Raw genomic sequence first — 17,832 nt, forward strand, 5'->3', positions numbered from 1 at the left:
TGGGGCGGGGAGTGGAGCGCCCCCTCTTCCCTCTGCCTTCTGGCTTCCAAGACTCTGCGCTCCCTACCTGTGGAGCGCGCGCAACGAGCAACGGTGGCAGCGGAAGGACTTAGGCTCCACCCCGGCCTCGGGGCTTCCCCGCGCCGCCGAGGGCCAGTCCCGCGGGCGCCTCCTCCCGGCCGGGCGGTGGGGCATCCCCGGCGCAGCCCCGCCTCCGGGCCCCAGCCCCGCCCCCGCGGCCTCAGAACCACTGGCGCCCGCCCCGCCCCGCCCCGCGCTGCCCAGCGCCGGCTCCGCAGCTCGCGCCCGCCCGCCCGCCGGCCCGCCCGGCGCCGGGCCATGGCGCTGCTGCGGGATGTGTCGCTGCAGGACCCGCGGGGCCGCTTCGAGCTGCTGCAGCGCGTGGGGGCCGGGACCTATGGCGACGTCTACAAGGTGCGCCGGGCGACGGGACGGGCGGGAGAGCCGGGAGGAGGGTGCCAGCCCCGCACCCCGCGGCGGGATCCAGCCCCCGGCCCCGCCCCCCATCCCGCTTCACCCTCCGCCCCTGCAGGCCCGCGACACGGTCACGTCCGAACTGGCCGCCGTGAAGATAGTCAAGCTAGACCCAGGTGAGGGCCCGGGTCGGGCCTCTGCGCCAGAGGGAGGGCAGATTGCCTGCGGGCGCGGGGTGCGGGCGGAGGGTTGACGTTTCCGAGACCCCTGAGAGGCGTACCCCAGGAGGTGCTGTCACCTGGCACCTGCCTGGTCTGGAGGGAGGCACTCTGTGCCCATTTTGCAGATGGGGGCACTGAGTCAGGGCAACCCCAGCGCGCCCCCCCATGATGCTTTGTGCTTCCCAGGGGACGACATCAGCTCCCTCCAGCAGGAAATCACCATCCTGCGTGAGTGCCGTCACCCCAATGTGGTGGCCTACATTGGCAGCTACCTCAGGTGAGGCTGCCTTATCCTCCTGGCCCCAGGCAGCCCCCATGCGACCTACTGTGTGCCCACCCCAGCTCTTTGTCCCCTAGGAATGACCGCTTGTGGATCTGCATGGAGTTCTGCGGAGGGGGCTCCCTGCAGGAGATTTACCATGGTGAGGCCACGGCTCCAGGCCCCAGCAGGCCCCAGCCTTCCCCCACCCCCACCCCATTGGGGTACCAGAGGGGAACTCTGGGCCCTGGACTTGGGCTCCTCTCTACTCCTGCCTGGCTGTGTGACCTTGAGAGAAATGCTGTCCATCTCTGGCTTTAGTATCCTACACTAAGTTGGGAGGGGACGTGGCCAACACAGCTTTCACTTAACAGTGCCTGCTGCTTTTCCCACACAAGGTAGCCTGGTTCCCACACAAGGTAGCCTGGGAGGGTGGGCATGACCCCAGGCCCCCAGGCCAGCCTCTCCCTTTTCCTTTCAGCCACTGGGCCCCTGGAGGAGCGGCAGATTGCCTACGTCTGCCGAGAGGCTCTGAAGGTAGCTGGGCCTGTGAGGTGCCCACACCTCTGGTCTCCAGAAGCTGTGGGCTGGGAGCCCAGCTGACCAGCAGGGAGGCGGGTGGAGTGCCTCGGGTGGGGCTGGCCCGAGGGGCCAGGTCCTGGGGAAGAGGGGCCCCAGCCCTGTTGCCGGAAGCAGCCCATTTCCCTCTTGGCTCAGTCACTTCCTGTTTGGGGAGAGGGGAGGAAGAAGCAGCCTGGGTGGGGGGCCCCAGTCCTGAGAGGGGGTTCAGGGGAGGTGGGACAGCGCTGGGTGGCTGCTCTCAGGGATTCCTTTTTGTCCCCAGGGGCTCCACCACCTGCATTCTCAGGGGAAGATCCACAGAGACATCAAGGTAGGCGCCAGGCCGAGGGCATTCCTGGGAGGGAGGAGGAGGCCCTCGGGGGCACCAGACGGGATTCTCTCTCCTCCATTCCCACAGGGAGCCAACCTTCTCCTCACTCTCCAGGGAGATGTCAAGCTGGGTCAGTACCCTGGGGACACGATCAGGGTGAGGGTTCTGTGGACCCTCCCTGGCTACCCTGGACTCAAGGGTTGGGTGTCACTGGGCGAGTCACTTTGCCACTTGAGTCTCAGTTTCCCTGCTTAGAAGATGGAACGGTACTCTCTCCCTGCTGGAAAATGGAGGAGGTTGGGTCCGCACGGAGTTGACATGGGACCAGGCACTCCGTCAGGGATAGAGGGTGGTTGATGCCTCTCAGGAGAGGGACCTGGCCTTGCCTAGGGCCTGCGGCAGCTGTGACCAAGCAGGGCCACCTGCCCATTTGAGCCCTGCCAGGTGCAGCCGGAGCCAGAGCCCTGGGCGTGGGAGGGTGAGTGGCAGCCAGAGGGCTGGTGAGAGTGGCTGTTTCTCCCACAGCTGACTTTGGGGTGTCAGGCGAGCTGACAGCGTCTGTGGCCAAGAGGAGGTCTTTCATTGGGACTCCCTACTGGTGAGGCTGCGCCTAGGGCAGAGGGGCAGGGGCCACAGAGGGGGGCACCCGGCCATCCCATCTGTGACCCCACCTCTAGGATGGCTCCGGAGGTGGCTGCCGTGGAGCGCAAAGGTGGCTACAACGAGCTATGTGACGTCTGGGCCCTGGGCATCACCGCCATTGAGCTGGGCGAGCTGCAGCCCCCTCTGTTTCACCTGCATCCCATGAGGTCAGCCCAACACTTGCCCCTCACCTGACCCTTGACCTGCTGCCTGTGGCCCCTGACCTCGCGCCCTCCACAGGGCCCTGATGCTCATGTCGAAGAGCAGCTTCCAGCCGCCTAAACTGAGAGATAAGACTCGCTGGTAAGGGCTGCACCCTGCTGCCGGGACCCCCTTTTCTGTCAGCCCCGTAGTGGACAAAGAGCCTCTGCCAGCTCCCGGGGGGCAACCCCAAGAGCCCTGTCCTCTCTGAGCCACTACAGACCATCTGAGTGAGGGGCCTGGTCCTTCTGTGGGCTGAAGACCCAGCGTGGTCAGGAAAGAAGGGCAGACGGTTGGTGGAGGAGCCGCTGTGTCTCAAGGCAGCGTTGCTCGGCCAGTGGCCCTCGGCCTCAGCTGGCTCCTTCCTGGGCGGGCCTAGCAGATACCTCTAGAGGGGTGATGGGGCGGCTGGCAGGACACCCTGCACGAGGGCTAACCTGGATCTGGGGGGCTCTTGTGCCCACTAGGACCCAGAATTTCCACCACTTCCTCAAATTGGCCCTGACCAAGAATCCCAAGAAGAGGCCGACAGCAGAGAAGCTCCTGCAGGTGGGAGGCAGGGGGCCGGGAGAGGGGCCCAGCGCTCAAAAGCAGGGCCCTGGATCGGGGGCCAACCTGATCACCTCCCTCTCCGACTTTCCAGCACCCGTTCACAACCCAGCAGCTCCCTCGGGCCCTCCTCACACAGCTGCTGGACAAAGCCAGTGACCCTCATCTAGGGACCCCCTCCCCTGAGGACTGTGAGCTGGAGGTAGGTGAGGGGGCTGGAAAGTGAGTCTTGGGCAAGTCCGCTTAGGAGGAGCCCAAGGGCGGTGTTGGTGGAGGTTCCCTTCATTGGCACCATTCCAGCTTGGGGAGTCTCTGCCATGCTGAGTTTTGCTCCCATGCTGAGTTTTACACCCCCCTTGATAGATCCCTGCCCTTGAGCCCAAGCTGACCATGACCATGACTGTGCCATTTTCTTGCTTTCTGTATGATCTTTGGCACCTCTCTGTGTGGGGTCTCTTATCTGTGAAGTGGGGTTCCATTTTATTTCATGATAGTCCCAGAGGGCTGTCATGAAAGCAAAACGCACTGGTGCATGTGAAGCTCCTAGAGCAGCCCTGGCATGAGGCGCGTGCCAGGTGTGTCCACACTATTTCTGTTTTTCCTTAGACCTATGACATGTTTCCAGACACCATTCATTCCCGGGGGCAGCACGGCCCGGCCGAGAGGACCCCTTCGGAGATCCAGTGTGAGTCTGCAGCAGGGGCTGTGAGTGTGCAAATTTTGGGTGGCCTGTGTGCGCATGGATTTGGTGTGAGAGTAGGGGGTCCATCCTGAGACTCCAGCTCCTTAACCCCTGTACTCTGGGCCCCCCAGTTCACCAGGTGAAATTTGGCGCCCCACGCAGGAAGGAAACTGACCCACTGAATGAGCCGGTGAGCAGGCAGGCCTTGAGGGGAAGGTGGTGCCCAGAGGTGGGGCAGGGAGGTCGGATGGAGGCCGAGCAGCTCAAATCAAGGGAGATTTGAAGCTGGGTGACCTCGGGCCTTGGACCTTGGGCTGTCCAAGCAAGCCTGTTCTACCCAGGAACCTGGAGGGCTAGAGGCTCCTTCCTGGGCCAAGTTCTTTTTTTTTTTTTTTTTTTTTTTTTTTTTTTGAGACGGAGTCTCGCTCTGCCGCCCAGGCTGGAGTGCAGTGGCCAGATCTCAGCTCACTGCAAGCTCCGCCTCCCGGGTTTACGCCATTCTCCGGCCTCAGCCTCCCGAGTAGCTGGGACTACAGGCGCCCGCCACCTCGCCCGGCTAGTTTTTTGTATTTCTTAATAGAGACGGGGTTTCACCGTGTTCGCCAGGATGGTCTCGATCTCCTGACCTCGTGATCCGCCCGTCTCGGCCTCCCAAAGTGCTGGGATTACAGGCTTGAGCCACCGCGCCCGGCCAGGGCCAAGTTCTTTTAGGTGGGTGGCTGGAAGGTAGCACAGAGACCCTGCCTTTCCCAAAAGGAGGCTGTCATGTGCCCGAGCCCCCACCCTACCCTGCTCAGCCTCGTTTTCCCACCTGTGTGTCCCCGGTGATCTAACTCCCTGTCTCTGCCCTCACCGGTTCTGTCACTGTCTCTCCTCACCCCCCAGCCTGTCTCTTCCTCCTTCGCTGTCTGTTGCCCTCTCTTTCACAGTCTTTAGCTCTGCCTTCCATTGTCTGTGTCTCTCATCTCCTGCGTGTTTCCATCTCACCTTCCCTGTCTGTCTTTCCTCTCCTGAATCTCTTTTTTTTTTTTTTTTTTTGAGACGGAGTCTCACGCGGTTGCCCAGGCTGGAGTGCAGTGGCGCGATCTCGGCTCACTGCAAGCTCCGCCTCCTGGGTTCACGCCATTCTCCTGCCTCAGCCTCCTGAGTAGCTGGGACTACAGGCGCCCGCCACCGCGCCCGGCTAATTTTTTGTATTTTTAGTAGAGACGGGGTTTCACTGTGGTCTCGATCTCCTGACCTTGTGATCCGCCCACCTCGGCCTCCCAAAGTGCTGGGATTACAGGCTTGAGCCACCGCGCCCGGCCCCTCTCCTGAATCTCTTGACCGCCCTCTCACATCGTGTCTATCTCTGCTTTTTCCCTGGTCTCTACCTCGGTTTCCCCCAGTGGGAGGAAGAGTGGACACTACTGGGAAAGGAAGAGCTCAGTGGGTAAGTGAGGGATGGGGAAGCTGCAGGGGGCGGCAGGGGCGGCAGAAAGACTGACCTCTGACCCGGCACGGTGGCTCACGCCTAGAATCCCAGCACTTTAGGAGGCTGAGGTGGGTGGATCGCCTGAGGTCAGGAGTTTGAGACCAGCTTTGCCAACATGGTGAAACCCCATTTCTACTTAAAATACAAAAATTAGGCTGGGCACGGTGGCTCACACCTGTAATCCCAGCACTTTGGGAAGCTGAGGTGGGTGGATCACCTGAGGTCAGGCGTTTGAGACCAGCTTTGCCAACATGGTGAAACCCCATCTCTACTTAAAACACAAAAATTAGGCTGGCTGCGGTGGCTTACGCCTGTAATCCCAGCACTTTGGTAGGCAAAGTGGGCGGATCACAAGGTCAGGAGTTTGAGACCAGCCTGGCCAACATGTGAAAGCCCATCTCTAGTAAAAATACAAAAAATTAGCTGGTGTGGTGGCACATGCCTGTAATCCCAGCTACTTAGGAAGCTAAGGCAGGAGAATCGCTTGAACCCAGGAAGTGGAGGTTGCAGTGAGTTGAGATTGCGCCACTGCACTCCAGCCTGGGCAACAGAGCAAGACTCCATCTCAAATAAATAAACAAACAAAAGTTAGCTGGGCATGGTGGCCCATGCCTGTAATCCCAGTTACTCGGGAGGCTGAGGCAGGAGAATTTGGAAGGTAGAGGTTGCAGTGAACTGAGATCTTGCCGTTGCACTCCAGCCTGGGTGATAAGAGCGAAACTCTGTCTCAAAAAAAAAAAAAAAAAAAAAAGAAAGGCTGATCTCTGACCCCTCTGCCCCACTGCCCAGGAGCCTGCTGCAGTCGGTCCAGGAGGCCCTGGAGGAAAGGTGAGGGGCGTGGACCTGGGGGAGGGGTAAGGGGTGGATGGCCTCGGTGCCAGTAATACCATGCCTCACGCCTCATCTCCCTCCCACAGGAGCCTGACCATTCGGTCAGCCTCAGAATTCCAGGTGCCACATGGAGGGAGGCTGGAGCTAGGATCCAGGCCACTGCAGAGGGTATGATTGGGAGTGGGACATGGTTACAGGGCAACCTGGTAATGGCCGGGCTGGGCCCTGCCCCTCCTACCAGGAGCTGGACTCCCCAGAAGATGCCATGGGAACCATCAAGCGGGCCCCATTCCTAGGGCCACTCCCCACTGAGCCTCCAGCAGAGGAGCCTCTGTCCAGTCCCCCAGGTGAGTCCCAGGCTTGGGAGACCAGGAGGCAGCCCCAGGGTGGGGGCTGCAGCAGGAAATTGCAGCGTGCCTGTGCCTGCAGGAACCCTGCCCCCACCTCCTTCAGGCCCCAACAGCGCCCCACTGCTGCCCACGGCCTGGGCCACCATGAAGCAGCGGGAGGATCCTGAGGTGAGAGGGTGCTACGGGGGGTGGGGAGACGGGTGGCTACAGCTGTCACATCAGCCCTGACTCTTTCCCTCCCTCCCAGAGGTCATCCTGCCACGGGCTCCCCCCAACCCCCAAGGTGCACGTAAGTGTTTGCCCCAAGCCCTGCAGTCCCACAGCCCCGCCACCCACCACCCCTGCCCTCCCTCGCCAGCCTCTTGCCTCCTTCGCAGATGGGCGCCTGCTTCTCCAAGGTCTTCAACGGCTGCCCCCTGCGGATCCACGCTGCTGTCACCTGGATTCACCCTGTTACTCGGGGTAGGCGGGGGCAGGGAGGAAGTGGGAGCCCAAGGAATCTCTCAGCTTGGGCCAGGGGCGTGTCTGACCTCTGACCCCATGCCCAAACTGGCAGACCAATTCCTGGTGGTGGGGGCCGAGGAAGGCATCTACACACTCAACCTGCATGAACTGCATGAGGATACGCTGGAGAAGGTGAGGCCTGGCTGACTGTGGGGGGCAGAGGCCTTGGGGGGCCTGGGGTGTTGACCGCCTGTCCCTCTGTCGCCTCCAGCTGATTTCACATCGCTGCTCCTGGCTCTACTGCGTGAACAACGTGCTGCTGTCACTCTCAGGTACAAGGTGGGACAGGCAGGGAGGCAGGGCACGCAGGGGCTCCAGCGCCTCAGCATCCTGCCCACCAACACCCCAGGCCCAGCCTCTCCTCCTTTCTGCAGGGAAATCCACGCACATCTGGGCCCATGACCTCCCAGGCCTGTTTGAGCAGCGGAGGCTACAGCAACAGGTTCCCCTCTCCATCCCCACCAACCGCCTCACCCAGCGCATCATCCCCAGGTCAGGGATCTTGGGCTTGCAGGGAGTGGGAGGCAGAGGGGCAGCGAGGGGCTGGAACATGGCCTTGCCAGTTCCTGGGATTGCAGCAATCTTAGACATGTTACTCTGCCTCTCTGAGCGCCGTTTCCTCCTCTGTCAATACAATTGATGGCCTTCCCACCCCTCCCCACCGCTGGTTGGGAGGCAAGAAGGAGATAGTGGATGTGAAAGTGCTTTCCAAGTTGTGGGAGCTGTGGTTGTTCGGATGTGAGGCTTGACAGTTAAGCAAACGTTTACTGAGCACTTATGCTATGTTGGCCCCTGTGCTGGGCTTTGGGACATGGATAATCCCATCAGTCCTTGCTTTCAAGAAACGGGGGAGATGGGTGAGTCCTTGCTTTCAAGAAACAGCGGGGCTGGGTATGGTGGCTTACGCCTGTAATCCCAATCCTGCAATCTGAGGCAGGATTGTTTGAGGCCACGTGTTTGAGATCAGCCTGAAAACAGGGAGACCTTGTCTCTACAAAAAATCAAAAAAGGCCAAGCTGGGTGGCTCATGCCTGTAATCCCAGCACTTTGGGAGGCTGAGGCGGGTGGATCACGAGGTCAGGAGATTGAGACCATCCTGGCTAATATGGTGAAACCCCATCTCTAGTAAAAATACAAAAAAAATTAGCTGGACGTGGTGGCACATGCCTGTAGTCCCAGCTACTCCGGAGGCTGAGGCAGGAGAATCGCTTGAACCCGAGAGGCAGAGGTTGCAGTGAGCCGAGATCACGCCACTGCACTCCAGCCTGGCCGACAGCGAGACTTTGTCTCACAAAAGAAAAAAAAAAAATCAAAAAATGGGGCTGGGCGCAGTGGTTCACGCCTATAATCCTGGCACTTTGGGAGGCCGAGGTGGGCGAATCATGAAGTCAGGAGTTTGAGACCAGCCTGGCCAATATGGTGAAACGCCGTCTCTACTGAAAATACAAAAATTAGCTGGGCGTAGTGGTGTGTGCCTGTAGTCCCAGCTACTTGGGAGGCTGAGGCAGAAGAATCGCTTGAACCCTAGAGGCAGAGGTTGCAGTGAGTGGAGATGGCGCCACTGCACTCCAGCGAGGGTGACAGAGTGAGACTCCGTCTCAAAAAAAAAGAAAAGAAAAGAAAAGAAAAAAATTAGCTGAGCATGGTGGCCTGGGCATGGCGTTGTGTGCTGGTGGTCCCAGCCATTCAGGAGGCTGAGGCGGGAGGATTGCTTGAGCCCAGGAGGTTGAGGTTGAAGTTGATGTGAACTGTGATGGCGATCGTACCACTGCACTGAAGCCTGGGCAACAGAGCAAGACCTTGTCTCAAAAAAAAAAAAAAAGAAAAAGAAAAAGAGCAATGCGGACGGTTAGCACCTGGCACTGAGGTCCAGTTAGAGGCAGAGCTGGGAGGGGTGGAGAGGCTTCGGAGACCAGGCAGGCTTGGGAGGTTTGAAAGTGTGTCAGGGTTTCTAGGCAGATGAGGTAGGGAATGGCATTCCAGGCAGGGGGAAGAGCAAGTATGTGTTAGTATGTGTTGGGGTGGAGCAGCCTGGTGAGCTGGGGAGGTGTAAGGGTTTGCCTGGGGGCCAGGCACAGTGGCTCACGCCTGTAATTCCAGCACTTTGAGAGGCCAAGGCGGGTGGATCAACTGAGTCAGGAGTTCAAGACCAGCCTGGTCAACATGATGAAACCCCATCCCTACTAAAAATACCATAATTAGCCAGGCATGGTGGCAGGCGTCTGTAATTCCAGCTACTTGGAAGGCTGAGGCAGGAGAATCGCTTGAACCTGGGAGGCAGAGGTTGCAGTGAGCCGAGATCGCACCATTGCACTCCAGCCTGGGCGACAGAGCAAGACTCTGTTCTCAAAAAAAAAAAGTCCACCTGAGGGAGGAGGCAAAGAAGCCCAGGAGGAAGCTGCACCACGCTGGTGGCAGAGCCCTGCCTTTCTGCCTTAGATGCTGGCCTAGGATTTTAAAGGGATCCCTCTGTATGCTGATCAGGATTCTCTCTTTTTTTTTTTTTTGAGACATAGTCGCACTCTGTCACCCAAACCGGAGTGCGGTGGCGCATTCTCGGCTCACTGCAACCTCCGCCTCCCAGGTTCAAGCGATTCTCCTGCTTCAGCCCCATGAAGTGCTGGGATTATAGGCGCCCGCCACCACACCCAACTAATTTCTGTATTTTTAGTAGAGACGGGGTTTCACCATGTTGGCCAGGGTGGTCTCAAACTCCTGACCTCAAGTGATCTGCCTGCCTCGGCCTCCCAAAGCGCTGGGATTACAGGGTTGAGCCACCGCGCCCGGCTGGGATTCTTTCTCTCGTAGGTGATGCAAGTCACTAGCTTAAGCACAAAAGAGAATTTAACAACTCATGGAACTGAAAATCCAGGATCAGGGTTTGCTTCAGGCTCAGCCGTGTCCAGGCTTCGCTGGCACCACAGGCTCCCATCTGCGTTTCCTGGCTCTGTTTTTCTCTTGTCTTCATTTTCACCGCAGACTATGGTCTTCAACAGGGGCATGAGGAAAGGCCTTGCTGAAAAAGTGTTGGTTGAGCAAAGACTTAGAGGAGGTGATGGCACAAGCGCTGTGGATACCTGTGGAAGGGTATCCTAGGCCGAGGGGACGGCCAGGGCAAAGGTCTGGTGGCAGGAGTGGGCCTGGCCTGTTTGAGGAACAACAAGGAAGTCATTGTGGCCTGAATGAGGGAGAGGGAGATGATCAGGGAGGGCCCCGTGGCCACAGTGCAGCCTTTGGCTTGACTCAGAGCAGCCTGGGGGCCACTATGGAGGAGTGACATGGATTGAGATCATCTTCAGGAGCTCACTCAAACTGCTGTGTTGAGAACAGAGCGAAGAGGGTGAGGGTGGAAGCTGGAGTCCCGTCAGGAGGCTGCAGGAGGTGGTGGTAGCTTGTGCCAGGGTAGCAGTGATGGGGGTGAAAAATTGATCAGAGGCCAGGCATGGTGGTTCACGCCTGTAATCTCAGCACTTTGGGAGGCCAAAGCAAGCAGATCACTTGAGCCCAGGAGTTTGAGACCAGCCTGGCAACATAGGGACCCCCCAGTCTTTACAAAAAATACAAAAATTAGTCGGGTGTGGTGGCATGCCTATGGTCCTAGCTACTCGGAAGGCTGAGGTGGGAGGATCCCTTGAGCCTGGGAGGCAGAGGTTGCAGTGAGCCAAGATTGCACCATTGCCCTCCAGCCTGGGTGATGGAGCTAGATCCTATCTCAGGAAAAAAAAAAAAAAAAGAGAGTCCGGGCATGGTGGCTCACGCCTGTAATCCCAGCACTTTGGGAGACTGAGGTGGGTGGATCATCTGAGGTCAGGAGTTCAAGACCAGCCTGACCAACATAGTGAAACCCCATCTTTACTAAAAATACAAAAATTAGCCAGGCGTGGTGGCGGGTGCCTGTAATCCCAGCTACTCAGGAGGCTGAGACAGGAGAACTGCTTGAACCCAGGAGATGGAGGTTGCAGTGAGCCAAGATCGTGTCACTGCACTCCAGCTTGGGCAACAGAGCAAGACTCCATCTCAAAAAAAGAAAAACAGAAGAGAAAAACAGTCAGATTCTGATTCTCTTTTGAAAGTTGAGCTAGTAGGATTTCCTGATGAAAGAGAAAGAGGAGTCAAGGGTGGTTCCAAGGTTTTTGGCCTGGGTATCAGGAAGGATAGAGCTGTCATCAGTTGAAGGTGGGACAGTTTCAAGGGGAGCTGAATTCAATTTTGTTGCATGAAGATGCCTGTTAGATGTGCAAGTGGGACCTGTGTAAGTCCATGGCGGGGTGGGGCTGGGCTCTGAAGGGAGGGGCCCTGGGCTACGGGCCCCGCCATTGTCATGACCAGGTGGGTGGTGTGGGAAGCAGTGGACCAGGTGCAGAGGGTAGGGAAGGCCAGGCCAGTGGCTGCAACAGCTGGGGAGCTTGGGAGGGCCCTTCCTGCAACGTGCTCACTCCAGGACCACATCTGGAGCCCTGTGGCCTTGGGGCTTCCTGAGCTCAGTCCCCAAGTGAGCCTCTGCTTTGGCCCAGGACCTACAGGATACAGGCGCATCAGAGCCCCAACAGGTCACAGGCAGCTTTGAGCCTGCGTTCAGGAAATGGCAGAGGCACAGTGAGCATTTTGAATGCAAAGAACAGAGAACTGGAGTTGTTTGGAGAAAAAACAAATACAAAATCTATGCCTTTGTCCCATCCAAAGACCAGATGGGAAGGAGAGTGGGAGGAGTGTGGGGAGAGGGAGGGACGAGGACCAGGGACAGGGAGAGACAGATATTAGTTTCCTCCATGTCCTGGCAGAGGGTACAAACAGGACCCAGGCCGCTGGGTGGAGGTGGCAGGGCTGGTGACAGGAAGCCCCATTCCCCAGAGGAAGAAACAGGCTCAGAGGGTCCCCTGGAGGGTTAGGGGACACCCAGTGGCCAAGGCAAGGGCCCCTCTGATGACTGTCCCTCACTGCTTCTTCCCTGATAGCAAGGCAAGCCACCCCCTGGCCCCACAGGGCTGTTGCCTCAGCTGGAGAAGCAGAGGGCAGGCCATTTGCCTTTTGAAGTTTATTCACTGCCCCGGGCCTGTTTTCCCATCTGTGAAATGGGCCGTTGGGCGCCCTGTGTAACCTGGTGGGGCTGGAGCCTGCATGCTCCCCGGCCCCTCCACGCTCTCATTTCTTCATTCATTTCTTTTCTTTTTTTTTTTTTTTGAGACAGAGTTTCGCTCTTGTTGCCTGGGCTAGAGTCCAATGGCACGATCTCGGCTCACTGCAACTTCCGCCTCCTAGATTCAAGTGATTCTCCTACTTAGGCTCCCAAGTAGCTGGGAGTACAGGCATGCGCCACCACGCCTGGCTAATTTTGTATTTTTAGTAGAGACGGGGTTTCTCCATGTTGGTCAGGCTGGTCTCTAACTCCCAACCTCAGGTATCTGCCCACCTCGCCCTCCTGAAGTGCTGGGATTACAGGCGTGAGCCACTGCGCCCGGCATTTCTTTATTTATACCTTGCCTTTACCTGACAAGGATTTTCAGTGACTCAAAATAGGTGGAAAGTCCTAATATGTGATGACAGGAGCTGGCCCTCTGTGAACACACACGATTCCCAGCACGGCCGAGAGCACCTCCCCTGTATTAACTCATGAAGCCTTCACTGTGACCCTCCAGGGTGGGCCCCACCATTATCTCCAATCTACAGATGAGGAAACAGGCATGGAGAGGTTAAGTGGCTTGCCCGAAGTCACACGGAGCTAGAAGCAATTCTGAGACCCAAAGCCCCGGCCTGGATGGAGACACTCCCATCCTGGCCGCAGGCCCGGAAGACTGGCTTCAGGTCTTCCGCCCTTCCCAGCTGTTCTTGGGACAGGTTACTTTGTGTCTCTAAGTCTCAGTCTTACTTGTAAAGAGGGAAGATGATAGTGCCTGCCTCATAGCGCTCTGCAGGGGCCTTGCCCATGGATGGCATCTCGGACACAGGCCCTGGTTGTCACCCCTACAGGCGCTTTGCTCTGTCCACCAAGATTCCTGACACCAAAGGCTGCTTGCAGTGTCGTGTGGGTAAGAAGTGGGCTGGGTGGGGTGGGGTGGGGCCTGGTGGGGGGCAGTGCAGGCCTAGCCCGGTGCCCACTGCCTGCTCCCCTGCCAGTGCGGAACCCCTACACGGGTGCCACCTTCCTGCTGGCCGCCCTGCCCACCAGCCTGCTCCTGCTGCAGTGGTACGAGCCGCTGCAGAAGTTCCTGCTGCTGAAGGTGAGGGGCGGTGGGGGGAGGCCCAGGGTACCCTCAGAGCTCTGGGGGGAGAAATGGAGACCTGAGCATCCCTGCTGCCCCCTAGAACTTCTCCAGCCCCCTGCCCAGCCCAGCTGGGATGCTGGAGCCGCTGGTGCTGGATGGGAAGGAGTTGCCGCAGGTGTGTGTGGGGGCCGAGGGGCCTGAGGGGCCTGGCTGCCGTGTCCTGTTCCATGTCCTGCCCCTGGAGGCTGGCCTGACGCCTGACATCCTCATCCCACCTGGTGAGCAGAAGGGCCAGGCTGCTGGGGGTGGGTGTGTGTGCATGAGAGACAGAGGGAGGCAGGCAGGGAGGGAGGGCTGAGGCTCCCAAACTAGGCTCCCCACAGCCAGTGGCTCCACAGAGACCTTGAGGGCTGCCATATGGGGTCTGGGGCCCACAGCCTCCCTTCAGCGAGCCTCACCTGGGCTTCCATAAAAGGGTTCATTAGACCAAAGGGCTTGGCAGCTAAGAAAATCCTGGCCAGGCCAGGCATGGTGGCTGTAATCCCAGCGTTTTGGGAGGCCAAGGAGCGGGGCGGGGCTTGAGCTCATGAGTTTGAGACCAGCCTGGACAAGGCTGAGACCCTGACTCTACAAAAAAAACTAGCTTTGGCATGTTGGTGCATGCCTGTGGCCCCAGCTACTTGGGCTGAGGTGGAAGGATCACTTGAGCCTGGGAGGCAGAGGTGGCTGTGAGCCGTGTTCGCGCCACTGCGCTCCAGCCTGGGTGACAGAGTGAGACCCTGTCTCAAAACAAAACAAAAAACAGTCAACATTGCTCCGGGCTGCAGGAAAGGGGCAGATCTGGCAAGGCAGGGCCTAGAGGCCCCATTCTGAGCCAGGAAGCAGGATTCCCGGTGTTGTGGTAGCTCGGGGTGATAGTGAGCAATGATGGGAAGGGAGAAGGGAGGGCGCACGTGGTTAAGGCATCTGGTGCCAGGCCCTGAGCCAGGAGTCTCACACACAGGATTTTATTCTTTATTTATTCTATTTTATTTTATTTATTTATTTATTTATTTTTTATTTATTTTTTTTGAGACGGAGTCTCGCTCTGTCACCCAGGCTGGAGTGCAGTGGCCAGATCTCAGCTCACTGCAACCTCCACCTCTCGGGTTTACGCCATTCTCCTGCCTCAGCCTCCCGAGTAGCTGGGACTACAGGCGCCCGCCACCTCGCCCGGCTAGTTTTTTGTATTTTTTAGTAGAGACGGGGTTTCACCGTGTTAGCCAGGAAGGTCTTGATCTCCTGACCTCATGATCCACCCGCCTCGGCCTCCCAAAGTGCTGGGATTACAGGTTTGAGCTACCGTGCCTGGCCTTTTTTTTTTTATTTTTGAGACAGAGTCTTGCTCTGTCACCCAGGCTAGAGTGCAATGGCACGATCTTGGCTCACGGCAACCTCTGCCTCCTGGGTTCAAGCGATCCTCTTGCCTCAGCCTCCCGAGGAGCTGGGATTACAAGCATGTGCCACCACGCCCGGCTACTTTTTGTATGATTAGAAATGGGGTTCGAGACCAGGCTGGTCTCGAACACCTGATCTCAGGTGATCTGCGGCTTTGGCCTCCCACAGTGCTGGGATTACAGGCGTGAGTCACTGTGCCCAGCTCAGGATTTTATTCTTTTTTTTTTTTTTTGAGACGGAGTCTCACTGTGTCTCCCAGGCTGGAGTGCAGTGGCGTGATCTCGGCTCACTGCAAGCTCCGCCTCCCGGGTTCACGCCATTCTCCCGCCTCAGCCTCCCAAGTAGCTGAGACTACAGGCGCCCGCCACCACGTCCGGCTAGTTTTTTGTATTTTTAGTAGAGACGGGGTTTCACCATGTTAGCCAGGATAGTCTCGATCTCCTGACCTCGTGATCCACCCGCCTCGGCCTCCCAAAGTGCTGGGATTACAGGCTTGAGCCACCGCGCCCGGCCCAGGATTTTATTCTTGATCCTCATGATAGCCTCTCAAGGCAGTGCCATCTTGCCTGTGTTATGAGTAAACAGAGGCTCCGAGAGGTAAAGTGACTTGTACCAGGTCACAGTGACTGGGTCACAAGGCCTGGTCCCCCTAAATCTGGAGCCCTCCCGTGGCTCCCCGTGACTCCTCCCCCACTCCCCATGAGCCCCAGGATGGGTCACTCATCCTCTCAGAGCCTCGGTTCCCAGCCCTGGAGGGAGATGAGGTTTCCCAGCCCCACAGGGCTGTTGTGAAGCTGACATGCCCTCATGGCTAAGGGCTCTCTGTAGCCTGGCTCCTGTGTCCCCTTGAGGTTGGGGGGACTGGTGGCTCAGCCAGGCGGTTTCTCTTCTCTACCTGCAGAGGGAATCCCAGGCTCGGCTCAGCAGGTGATCCAGGTGGACAGGGACACAGTCCTAGTCAGCTTTGAACGTGAGTACCCTGGGGGGCAGGGCTTAGGGCAGGGGAGTATGGGGGTGAGGGGACCACGTGGGTCTGCCTTCCCAGAAGGGAGCCTCCCTGTCCCCACCCACCAGCCCCCTCCCTGTGCAGGCTGTGTGAGGATTGTCAACATGCAGGGCGAGCCCACGGCCACACTGGCGCCTGAGCTGACCTTTGACTTCCCCATTGAGACTGTGGGTGAGTGAGCCAGAGGTGGGGTGCAGGCTTTTCCCTGGCCTGGAGCACATTGTGGCTTCGGGACTTGGGGCTGGTGGTAGGACGAGGAGGCAGATTCCCCAGCCCCTCTCCTGAGCCATGCTGGTCACCTGAGGTCAGTGAGGACCCATGTGGCCCAGACCCAGGCTCAGGCATGGCTGAGGGGGCTCCAGGCCGGGTGCAGGGCTGATGGTGGCCCGGCCCCCGTAGTGTGCCTGCAGGACAGCGTGCTGGCCTTCTGGAGCCATGGGATGCAAGGCCGCAGCCTGGATACCAACGAGGTGAGTGGGGCCCAGGGACCTAGCTGTCCCCTGCCTTGTGGTCCCTACCTCTTTGCAGAGGACCTACTGGAGTGGCCTCAGTGCTTCCCACCCATCTTCCCAGGTGACCCAGGAGATCACAGATGAAACAAGGATCTTCCGAGTGCTTGGGGCCCACAGGTAGGCAGTGGCACCCCAGCCTCCCCTTCAGATGCCCCTGAGGCCAGAGAAGGGGCTGATGTGCCAAGTGGCTCCCGCCCCGCCCCCTACTCCTCTCTCCTCCAGAGACATCATCCTGGAGAGCATCCCCACTGACAACCCACAGGCGCACAGCAACCTCTACATCCTCACGGGCCACCAGAGCACCTACTGAGAGTGGCGGGCCTGGCCAGGGGCTCCCCACCCCACCCCATGCCTTAGCTGCAGGCCCTTTTGGGCAAAGGGGCCCATCCCAGACCAGAGGAGCCCAGGCCTTGGCCCTGCTGGGGCTGAAGGGCAGAAGTAATCCTGAGAAATGTTTCAGGCCTGGGGAGGGAGGGGAGCCTCCCACGCCTCTGCAATAACTGGACTGGGGGAGCTGCTGTCACTTCCCCTTCCCCGAGGCAGCCGAGTCCCTAGTGCCCAAGGCAGGGGCCCTGGGCCTGGGCCATTCATTCCATTTTGTTCCACATTTCCTTTCTACTCTTTCTGCCAAGAGCCTGCCCCTGCATTTGTTCTGGGAAACACGGTATTTAAGAGAGAACTATATTGGTATTAAAGCTGGTTTGTTTTACTCCTCTGGTCCCTCTGGGTCGGGGAAGTGAAACCACTTCATCTCCCGCCTCCTTCCCTCCAACACACCTTTCTGTGGGCACCACAGAAGGGCAGGGCCTTGGAGAAGCCAGGTGGAGGTGACAGGAGGCCATGGCCCCCAGCAGCCTTCCCAGGGGCACTGTGCCTTCCCCTGTGCCCTTGCTCAGAACTGGCGCTCAGCTTTGCAGTTTGAGGGCTGTGTTGTAGTTTGGCGCCCCAAGGATTCATGCAGATGGGGGGCCTCAACAAAGGGACTCTCATCCAGGGCGTCCTTGCCCCACCTAGGATCTCACTGGGTGGCCCCTCGTAGGGCCCAGGAGGAGCCCCCAGAGGGCTGTTCCCTCCAGTCCCAGGGAGGCTGCTGCCCGTGGAGGTAGCTTGTGTGACCTGTATCCCTGCCTCCACCTACTGCCTAGGTGTCAGGCCAGGAACATCAGATGACAGCACGATCATCAGACTGGACGGGAAGGCTAGCCTACGTCCATCTACCAGACTCCCAAGGGCTGCCTCAGTGCCAGGCCCTGGGGTCACTACCAGGAACGGACCAGCCCCCAGGGAGGGAGCCTGCATCTTGAGTTCATGGCCATCCTCCTGTAGCTTGTGCTTATGCTGTCATTCTCCCAGGGGCTGTCTGCTCAGCTCCGAACACCGGGGTCCCCAGGGCCGGGCATCCCCTCTTGCCCCAGGCACTGATAAGCCGCTCGTGACCAGAGCCTTTGGGCAGCTGCAGCCCAGGAGGCAGGATGGGAGCGGCCTTAAGGGCGCACAGTTAGGGGGATGGGAAGGTGGGGGCAGATGGGGGGAACAGCTAGAGCAAAGGCCCCATCGTCACCCCTGACATTCAAGGCAGGTGTTGGAGTAAGGGCTTTGCACCTGGTGGGCGGCAATAAAGACTTGGGGAGTGA

At 58.7% G+C, this 17,832-nt stretch overlaps 1 protein-coding gene and 1 long non-coding RNA gene across 14 annotated transcripts in view; one reads left to right on the forward strand and one right to left on the reverse strand.

Annotated features, from left to right (window-relative positions):
• The first annotated feature begins 220 nt into the window (after nucleotides 1-220).
• Nucleotides 221-16,948, forward strand: MAP4K2 (mitogen-activated protein kinase kinase kinase kinase 2). Of its 13 annotated transcripts, none has more exons than XM_015113850.3 (32): nucleotides 221-435; nucleotides 554-611; nucleotides 843-933; nucleotides 1,014-1,078; nucleotides 1,397-1,452; nucleotides 1,760-1,807; nucleotides 1,895-1,937; nucleotides 2,333-2,405; nucleotides 2,485-2,616; nucleotides 2,690-2,752; nucleotides 3,118-3,199; nucleotides 3,294-3,401; nucleotides 3,806-3,884; nucleotides 4,013-4,071; nucleotides 5,270-5,313; nucleotides 6,145-6,183; nucleotides 6,273-6,306; nucleotides 6,428-6,533; nucleotides 6,616-6,704; nucleotides 6,784-6,825; nucleotides 6,914-6,998; nucleotides 7,093-7,172; nucleotides 7,252-7,312; nucleotides 7,415-7,532; nucleotides 13,008-13,066; nucleotides 13,155-13,258; nucleotides 13,344-13,521; nucleotides 15,582-15,650; nucleotides 15,771-15,857; nucleotides 16,086-16,156; nucleotides 16,260-16,315; nucleotides 16,421-16,948. In XM_015113850.3, the coding sequence occupies exons 1-32, from the start codon at nucleotides 340-342 to the stop codon at nucleotides 16,506-16,508; spliced, it is 2,463 nt and encodes an 820-aa protein (XP_014969336.2). In that variant the 5' UTR covers nucleotides 221-339; the 3' UTR covers nucleotides 16,509-16,948. The 13 variants fall into 13 exon arrangements, 12 of the variants coding, with proteins under 12 accessions (XP_014969336.2, XP_014969337.2, XP_077818360.1 ...); XR_013403554.1 differs by having other exon boundaries at nucleotides 222-435; nucleotides 13,344-13,552; nucleotides 15,558-15,650; XM_015113851.3 differs by having other exon boundaries at nucleotides 222-435; nucleotides 6,640-6,704.
• Nucleotides 9,705-17,832, reverse strand: part of LOC144334144 (uncharacterized) — a 131,995-nt gene continuing 123,867 nt past the window's right edge. The window contains exon 2 of the long non-coding RNA XR_013403597.1: nucleotides 9,705-10,629. This is a non-coding gene — a long non-coding RNA (uncharacterized LOC144334144). The remainder of the gene's footprint in view (nucleotides 10,630-17,832) is intronic.

Source organism: Macaca mulatta, chromosome 14, assembly GCF_049350105.2.
Source record: "Macaca mulatta isolate MMU2019108-1 chromosome 14, T2T-MMU8v2.0, whole genome shotgun sequence".
Classification (NCBI taxonomy): Eukaryota; Metazoa; Chordata; class Mammalia; order Primates; family Cercopithecidae; genus Macaca; species Macaca mulatta.